The sequence below is a fragment of the Sceloporus occidentalis genome, unplaced genomic scaffold (assembly GCF_023333645.1).
Source record: "Sceloporus occidentalis isolate IW3139 unplaced genomic scaffold, rSceOcc1.0.p SCAF_9, whole genome shotgun sequence".
In the NCBI taxonomy this organism is placed as follows: Eukaryota; Metazoa; Chordata; class Lepidosauria; order Squamata; family Phrynosomatidae; genus Sceloporus; species Sceloporus occidentalis.
Genome location: NW_028316989.1, coordinates 49,211,735 through 49,220,444, shown reverse-complemented (window position 1 = coordinate 49,220,444; position 8,710 = coordinate 49,211,735). Strand labels below are relative to the sequence as shown.

General features: G+C 49.9%; 1 protein-coding gene across 1 annotated transcript; it reads left to right on the top strand.

Annotated features, from left to right (window-relative positions):
* The first annotated feature begins 309 nt into the window (after positions 1 to 309).
* EIF3J (eukaryotic translation initiation factor 3 subunit J) lies at positions 310 to 8,069 on the top strand. The gene is made up of 8 exons (XM_089539368.1): positions 310 to 412; positions 571 to 689; positions 3,432 to 3,486; positions 4,389 to 4,480; positions 5,117 to 5,231; positions 5,443 to 5,601; positions 6,496 to 6,569; positions 7,071 to 8,069. Exons 1-8 carry the CDS (start codon positions 388 to 390, stop codon positions 7,200 to 7,202), a joined length of 771 nt encoding a protein of 256 aa, XP_089395494.1. The 5' UTR covers positions 310 to 387; the 3' UTR covers positions 7,203 to 8,069.
* Positions 8,070 to 8,710: the final 641 nt, after the last annotated feature.

Below are 8,710 nucleotides of genomic sequence, written 5' to 3'. Positions count from 1 at the left end.
GGGGCAGTTCTCTGGGGAGGAAGGAGCAAACTTCCAAGCACCAAAAGCCCGGAAGGGTTCGGTCCTTTCGGAAGGAAGGCTCCCCTTCAAGAGCAGCAGCAGCAGCAGCGCCGCCCCGTTCTCAGCGAAGCCTCGGGCCAATAAGAGCTTCAGGGCCGGGCGTAAGGCAGGCCAATGGGAAGGTTAGTGCAGGGCCAAGGGCGCTGGGGCTTCTGGGGGATGTAGTCTTCTGGGCCGGAAGGGGAGGAGACCGGAAGCCGCCGCCGCCGCCTGCGGCCTGCCCCCGGCTTCCGCGGCGTCACTTCCGCTTCCTCCCGGCGTGCCCCGCGCGGCCCCGCCCCTTCTTCCCCGCGAGGGAGCGACCGAGCGAGGGCTGCGACGGTCAAGATGGCGGCCGAGGCGGACTCCTGGGGTGAGTGAGTCGGGAGAAGCAGCAGCAGCAGCAGCATCAGGCGGGGCTCCGGCGGAGAAGGGACGCCCTCCGCCGGGAATGACCCTCCTCTCCTTCTGTCTCTCTCTCTCCCTTCCTTCCTTCCTTCCTTCCTTCCTTCCTTCCTTCCTTCCTTCCAGACGCGGACACCTTCGAGCCGGCGGAGGCAGCGGCCTCGGAGTCGTCTTCGTCGGGCCGACTGCGGCTCCCCACCGCCGCCGACCGATGGGCCGGAGAGGACGAGGACGAAGACGTCAAGGTGCCAGGGAAGGAGGCGCCTCCGTCTGGGCTGGGCCTGAGACCCAGAGCCACGGAGCCCCCGAAGGGCCCTGGTCCAGCCCAGCCCCGGCCTCCTTTGCAGCCTCCAAGGCAGCGCCTTCCGACTCTCAGGAGGCTCCTCCTAATGTTGAGCTGGAACCTCTTTTCCTGGAGCTTGCATCCATTGCTCCATTGGGTCCTATTCTCTGGAGCAGCAGAAAACAAGCTTGCTCCCTCCTGAATATGGCCTCCCTTCAAGTATTCAAACAGGACTCTCCTCATATCCCCTCTTAACCTTCTCTTCTCCAGGCTAAACATCCCCAGCAATTCCCTGAGTCCTTCCTCATAGGGCTTCATGGTTTCCAGGCCCTTTGCCATCTTGGCGTCCCTCCCTCCCTCCCTCCCCTTGGTTTGGGTTTGGGAGGCAGGGTCCCCTGGGCCCATGTTCCCCAAACAGGGGCCCCAAGGCCTCTCTGCCCCTCTGGCTTCCATGCTGCCAAAGCCACGCAGGCAGAATGGCTTCTTCCAGAGCGCAGCCTTGCAGAAGGAAGCCCTGCCTTGTCTCTCTCTCCTGGAGCCCAGTGCCTGATGGCGCTCCCTTCTCCCTGACTTTCTGCCTTTGTTCTTATCCTCAGAGTCAGGAGCCAGAGATATTGGCCAGCTCTCTAAAGGGCCGTGGCTCCCATCGTCCCCGGCAGGGAAGGCTTCCCTTTGCCTAGATTTGGGGAAGGTGTGGCCGCATCCTCATGCGCCGCAGGCGAGAGGGAGGCAGCGGCTGCGGTTCCTGCAGGAGTCGCCTTCCAGTCTGTTGTGGAACAGCCATGGGCAACTGGCGGACTGCAGCTCCCATCGTCCCCAGCAAGCGAGGCTGGCGGTCGGTGCTGAAGTGCAGGTGGCTCAGGCCATGGCTTTTGTTGCTGTGGGTCTTGGAAGGATGGCTGCCTTGTCTTTAGGGACACAAGAAGCCTTTGTTTGGGCCTCTTTTGCCTCAGGCTCCAGGTGTTTCTTGACGCTTTCCAAAGGCGTGTTTCTGCCATGCGTCAGTCTCTTCCCAGGGAGCCATTGTGGTTTGAGGGCTGGACTGGGGTTCGAATCCTTATGCAGCCCAGGAAAGCTGCCAGGGGACTTTGGGCAAGTCACACTCCCTCATCCTCAGAGGAAGGCCATGCCGGCAAGCCTCCTCCCAATGAACCCTGAGTTTGCCTCAGGATCACCCTACGTTGGAAGACAACCAAGCCCCAGAATAGAAGCGATGGCTGCTAAGGATGCTGATGGTTCTGGAGAGAGTCTTGGTTCCTGACAGATGGCGCTGGCGGTGGCTAAGCGCCTGGGAGCTGTGACTGGTTTCCCTGTAATTGGGAATGGCTCACTGGAGGCCTGGGCCTAATGCTCTCTTTAAGGAACAGGCTTGTCTGTCTTTTTCACCTGCTGAAGCTTGAGAGTTTCTAGGCAGAGGGCAGTCTGAATACTTGAAGGGAGGCCACATTGAGGAGGGAGCAAGCTTGTTTTCTGCTGCTCCAGAGAATAGGACCCAATGGAGCAATGGATGCAAGCTCCAGGAAAAGAGGTTCCAGCTCAACATTAGGAGGAACCTCCTGACAGAAAGGGCTTTTCGACAGAGGAACACTCTCCTTCCTCAATGGAGATTTTGGTGGAGTCTCCTTCCTTGGAGGCCTTTAAACAGAGGCTGCATGACCATCTCTCAATGGGGCGGCTTTGATGGAGAGTTCCTGCATGGCAGAAGGAGGGGGTTGGACTGGATCGGGGCCCTTCTTGGGGTCTCTTCCTACTCTAGGATTCTATGATTCTAGTCTACAGAAGAGACAGGCTTCACTCCCTTTTCGGCCGCAGCCGGGTCCTTGTGGCGCATGAGGAGGACAGGCAAATGGCTGCCACTCTAAGGGAGCCTGAGAGGAAAAGTGCCAGATCCCAGCTGCTGTGGCCAAACTGGCTCCCAGCCCTTCCTGCTGGATCCAGGGCTGTTTGCCTGGGAGGCCCAGGGCCGCTTCCCTTCCAGCGGTGGGTGGCTCCTTGGACTCTCTTAATGACAGAGCTGCGCAGAGGTGCCAATTAAGGCTCCTGCTGAGTTGCAGGTTTGCAGGGCCTTTGCGATGCTGCTGGGTGGCTCAAGGATGCTGACTTGCACTGAGCCGAGTGGCTCCAGGAGGCTGCCTTTTGGGAAAGGGCTGGCTGTCCCGTTCCGGCCAGTGACCCCTGGAAGCCTTGCCCAGTCCCCTTTCCACTTGGACAAGGTTGATGTATTTGTTTTCAAGAGGTCGGAATTAATTTAATTTGATAAATGAAGGAAAATAGGTGATCAACGGTGTCTTCGGGATATTAATAACAATAAAGAGGCTGTATAAGACTTGCATTGAAGGGGAAGTCAGTTCATTGCATACATTCAACAATGTTCAGTTTTTTTCGTGTGTATGTCTATTTTTATTTCAATAAACATTTAATTAAAAGGGGGGGGGATATCTTCCTGACCGACTTGGGCCTCCTCTGGAATCTCTCGCTGGGTTCCAGTAATTCCTGGAGCAGAAAGGGACAAGGCCCTTCTCAGCCGTGTGCTGCCAGCTTTCCTTGTAAAATGCCACAGTGGCAAGTGTAGCTCTGCCATTCAGAGGCCAAAGGCCAAAGGTGGGCCATGGCTTTGCCTCTGGCCTGACTCCCAGGTCTGTGTTTTGTTCTCCTGTCAATAACCGGTGCTGCTTGTTTTTCTCCCTTTGCTTGCGCTTGCCAGGATAACTGGGACGATGAGGAGGAGGAGGAAGAAAAGGAGCCGGAGGTGAAGCCAGGTGAGAAGCGCAGGGACCCCTCACCCCTTCCTTACGTTGCTTTGGAGGGCACTTCTGGACGGAGGCCCTGGCTGGCCACTGGCCTTTCAGAGCCGGGCTTTTAGGAGTGGCCCTTGGACACTTAAAAGTTAATACACATATAAGATATCATTGGACTCAAGGCAGGCGACAAACTAGAACGTTTACGAGAAAGCAAAACCTGAAGGAGAATTATTATAAGATGGAGACGAAGCGGCATCTGACCCCATCCAGACTGGCCCAAATATATACAAATCCCAGTATGGTCTGTTGGGAAGGGAAAAGGATTCTGGCAATTGGCTACTTATCTGGTGGCCATGTCCTGCCATAGGAGAAAATTGGAGGCAAATGCATCAATCAGTTCATTCTGTTCTAGACATTTCTTTTCAATTTATGCCAGAACTGTATCTATTAAATATGACTAACTTCATCCCACATAAAGATCGAACTAAATATCGGAGACAGATTCTTTATGTGATTTCAGTGATAAAAAGGTGAAATACACGAATTAGGATACTTACTCGGAAATGTCTGGCTAAGAGACATTTCTACTCACAGAGTTTTATTTTCATGAGCGTTTGTATTGGGTTCAAGCGCTGTATTTTTTGAGGCCATCAGAATAAATAATATGACTAAGTTAACAAGAAGTTGTGTAGAATAACATAGAAAGAGAAGAAGGAAAACGATGATCACCCTTGATAGGCTTTTTTCCTATTGGAAGGTTAATATTGTCAACATAAATGCTAAATATATTTATTTGGAATAGTCGATTTGTACAAAATGAACATATAACTGTAATATAGAAAGATGTATATATGTCCATTAATGCATTTTTAAACTAATAAAATAAATCTACATAATATGACGTTATGCGCTGTTCACAGAACCCAAAGTGTCAGAAAAGAAGAAAATAGTAGAAAAGATAAAAGAGAAGGAAAAGCTGCAGAAGAAAAAGCAAGAGGAGATCAAAAGAAGGGTAAGGCTTTTCCAAGTGGGATGTGGATGAGCGAGTTCTCCTTCGTGCTCCAGATCTAGGCCTTGTACGCTTGCCTTTACTTCCGCTGCGTCCTCAATGTCCTGCGGAGGAATGAGAGCCAAAAGCCCTTCTTCGTATGGATCTGTGGGGCGTGTAAAGGAGGTGCGGGGTGGGAGAAAGCTAAATATCCATGTCGTCCATACGGGATTCTTGGGGTTTGGGGGCTTCTTCATCTGGAGCAGATTGCCCAGCCTCCCCAAGGCATCCCCTTCTGCTTGCCATTGACTTCTGGGTGCCTTTAAATCAAGAGCCACGCTGCAGCTTCTTCACAAAGCCCTTGAGGTTCCTGCTTCTTCAGGAGCTTTGTATTGTTTGTGCCTCGGCAGTGGAATAAAGCAAGAGTTAACACCGAGGCGCATTTGTGGAAGGCGTGCCAGTGTCCCTACTCACTGTTTTCTTTTGGAAACCATTGTTGATGGAAGGGAAGGACACTGGAACAAGGTGTGAAGCACCCTGTTGTTTATGGGCTGGCCTAAATGTGAAGCTTGTTGTGTGTGTCTCCCGTTGCAGTTTAGCTCTGAACACAGACAAAGAGTCACTACATGCCATTGAACTGGTTTTGTGTCTCCCTTTAAGTTAGAGGCATCGGAAGAATCTAAAGAACTTACACCAGAAGAACAGTTAGCAGATAAATTAAGGCTTCAGAAGCTGCAAGAAGAGGCAGACCTTGAGTTAGCAAAAGAAACCTTTGGTAAGCATGAAGCGCTGGAAGGCCAGCGCCTGCGGCAACATGGTTAGGGGCGAGTGCTGTGTTGACAGCCTGCCGCATTCTCCATCCCATTGGAAAGCAGAAGGGCAAAAGCAGCCTTTCAGATAGCCGTCAACAGATCACTACAGACGTTCATTAAATTCCTAGCTCTGTTATCAGGAAGCTGTTCTTACTGTTGGTCTTCTCTCTACAGGTGTAAATAGTACTTGTGGAATAGATGCCATGAATCCATCTTCAAAAGATGACTTTACGGAATTTGGCAAAGTATTAAAAGAAAAAATAACCCAGTATGAGAAGTCCCTATATTACCCTGGTTTTTTGGAAACGTTAGTCCGAGATATATGCATTTCATGTAAGTACATGCCGGGGAAACGGCCACAGTGGGCTTCCTTCTGATCCCGCTGTAAAAATGCATGGATGGCAATCCCTTGGGAAGCCAGGGGCAGGATTTAGGGCCCACTGCAGCACAGCTGATCGATATGTGGAACTTCTGAAGTTGAAGACTCTTTCATTCACAGCAGGAGTAACTGGATTGTTCAGTATCAGTCCACAACAGTTCTGGATGAAGAATGGCAATAAAGGTATTAACCGCATCCAGGACTGCTATGGATTGATACTGAAAAAATCCAGTTACTCCTGCTGTGAATGAAAGAGTCTTGAACTTAGAAAGCCATGCTAATTGTTTTATGTATAGTTTTATAAGGGTTTTTTTTGTGTGTGCCTGTTTTGTGACCATATACTATCTATATGCAGATTTATGGGGTTTATATGTGGGTTTCTATAGGACGACTTCAGGGATCCCACTGAAGGCTTTTGTGGGGTGAATGCAGCCTGTTTAGATATAACAGCCTTCATTTACCCCTTTCACAGACTATGCAGCAAGGGCATGGTCTGCATTTAGCTCCTGCATTTAGCCCCAAACCCACAAAAATCGATGTATGCCGGCCATGAAAGCCTTCGACTTCACGTACTAGAACCCTTTGCTGTCCCAAATCCCCATATGCTCCACAAATAATGATGGAACCCTTTTAAGAATTAATGTCATTAGAGTTTATCCATTCAAGATCATTTAAACTCAAATTGTCCGTTTCTTTTCTTTTATTACCTAAACTTTCGTCTCGGACCCTTGGGAGAAAGGCAGAGTATGAATGAATAAGTGGCTCAAGTCAGTAGACTGTGACTTGATCACAGCCAGCCAATGTAATGCCTTTCAACCAACCCCTTGTGCTTTTCTCTCCAAATTTAGTGGAAGTTGATGACTTGAAAAAGATCACAAATTCCTTGACTGTGCTATGCAGCGAGAAGCAAAAACAAGAGAAGGTGGGTCGCGGGTCGCCTTTCGTTTTGGATCCAAAGTCTTGGCGGGCGGAGGGCTGTTTCTAGGTGGGATGGCTTGTAACATGTTGAGTCTTTCATTCCGGCTGAATACTTTGCAGCAGGGGTGGGTGACAACCGTTGGTGGTCAGTTGGCTGCAGAAGCTGGCCCCAGGAGACCTTGGAGGGTATTCGGGGGTCATTGTATGTTACTTTATTTATTTATTTTGGAGACCGGCCTTTTGAGTCCTCAGGGCTACAAAGATGACCCCAGAGGCTGCAATTTGGCCCATGGCTCTACTTTACCCATCACTGATTTAGGCTGTATTTTTCAGTGGGGAACAAATGCTAGTTCTGTCCCCTCGGAAGAAACACTCATTGGTGGTTGTTCCACACACTCTTGGACAGACCAGTCTCTAGGCTCCAGTCTTCTTTGTTTGGGGAGGGGGAAGACACACAGACTGTCTCTGCTAAATCCCGGGCTGCTTCTTGTTTCTTCTCCTCCAGCAAAATAAAGCCAAGAAGAAGAAAAAAGGCGTGGTGCCGGGTGGCGGTCTCAAAGCGACGATGAAAGATGACCTGGCGGATTATGGCGGCTACGACGGCGGCTACGTACAAGACTTCGAAGACTTCATGTGACGTTTCTCCTCTCTGTTGTCCTTCTGTTGCCCATAATCCCTTAAATGTGTAGCACAACTTCTTTCCTTTAAATTCTGCCAAATGCTACAATCAAAAGTAAGAAAACGACAAAAAAAGGTGCAGTATCTTTGTGCTGTTGGCAGCCACCTTGTCAGCTTTCGGCTGCTGGGGCATCGGGAGGCTCATCTTGATGCCAAGGGAATAACCAAATTATGCAGCTCAGCTGTCTATTCAATCATAGGAATCAACAGAAACTTTGGCAACGTGTGGCTTCAGGGCAGAAGCAGCAGTGAATTGGGAAATTAGTTTCAACAAAGCCAAACTGGTACGATTCTTACCAGCACGGTTTACTCATAACAGCCTTAACTGTACCTCTTCCACAGACGACAACAGCAGTTTGCAGCAAGAGCGTGGTGTGCATTTAGTCTCTTTTTTTAATTATTAAGAAAGGCTTTATCTATTACATTATTAGAGCTTGGAAAGGTTTGAGAGTGGCCTGAGGGGAGGATTGTGCATTAGGGGTGCCTCTGGGAAACCCCCTCCATCTCCACATTGCTTGAAAATGACACGGAAACAGTTAACTTGGGCTAGAAGGGGGTGGTTCTCTTGCGTTGGGGGACTGAGCAGTTTAGTTTACTCTTCTGATTCATTGGGGGACATCTTTGCCACCAGGTTTGGGTGGCTCTAGTTTGACCTCTCCCAAGACTTTGGCTGTTTTTGGTTGGGTTTTCTTTCTTTTTCCATATACAGGAATCCTGCTTGGCGAGCTGCAACAGTTGGGCAAATTGTTATGTTAACAATTATGACATCTGCAAATGTTTTATAAAAGCAACTAATTTAATAAAATCACTATTGTGAGGACTGAGACCCTGTGTCTGGCTGTGCTTCTACTACAGGAACAAACTCTGGATGGAAAGAGAGGGAAGCCGCCACGGCACGGGTTCTGGATAAACTGGTAGGAGCACAATAAGGAACGCTTGTCCTGGCTGGAACACCAGACTCTGGTTTTGGACTGTGACCCTCCCCTCCATCCTTTCTCTTTTACCTTGGGCTGATGGCTGCTGAAGTCCAACAACTATTCATTTGGGGTCAGCCATGCTGCTTGGTAGAGTAAGGTCTTTTTTGCCTCCGGTGCTAGGAAAGGGTGGCAAATTATTGTGTTCTCGGTGTATGTATTTAGTGGCAGAGCAGTAGCAGCCAGCTTGACAGGTTTTGACTTGTATGGTGGTACCATTTGCAGTTCTGCCTCAAGCTGCCAAATATCTTGGAAGTCTTTAAACAGAAGCTGGGTGGCCATCTGTCAATGGGGATGCATTGATTGAGAGTTCCTGCATGGCAGAAGGAGGGGGTTGGACTGGATGGCCCTTCTTGGGGTCTCTTCCTATTCTATGATTCCATGATGTTACGCTGGCTGAGGGAGCCTTCGCTAAGTGGCTAGCCAAATGCATGTTCCTTCCTCTCATGCTATAAAGGGTGTCTTAGGGGGAAAAGTCATATGCCTAACATGA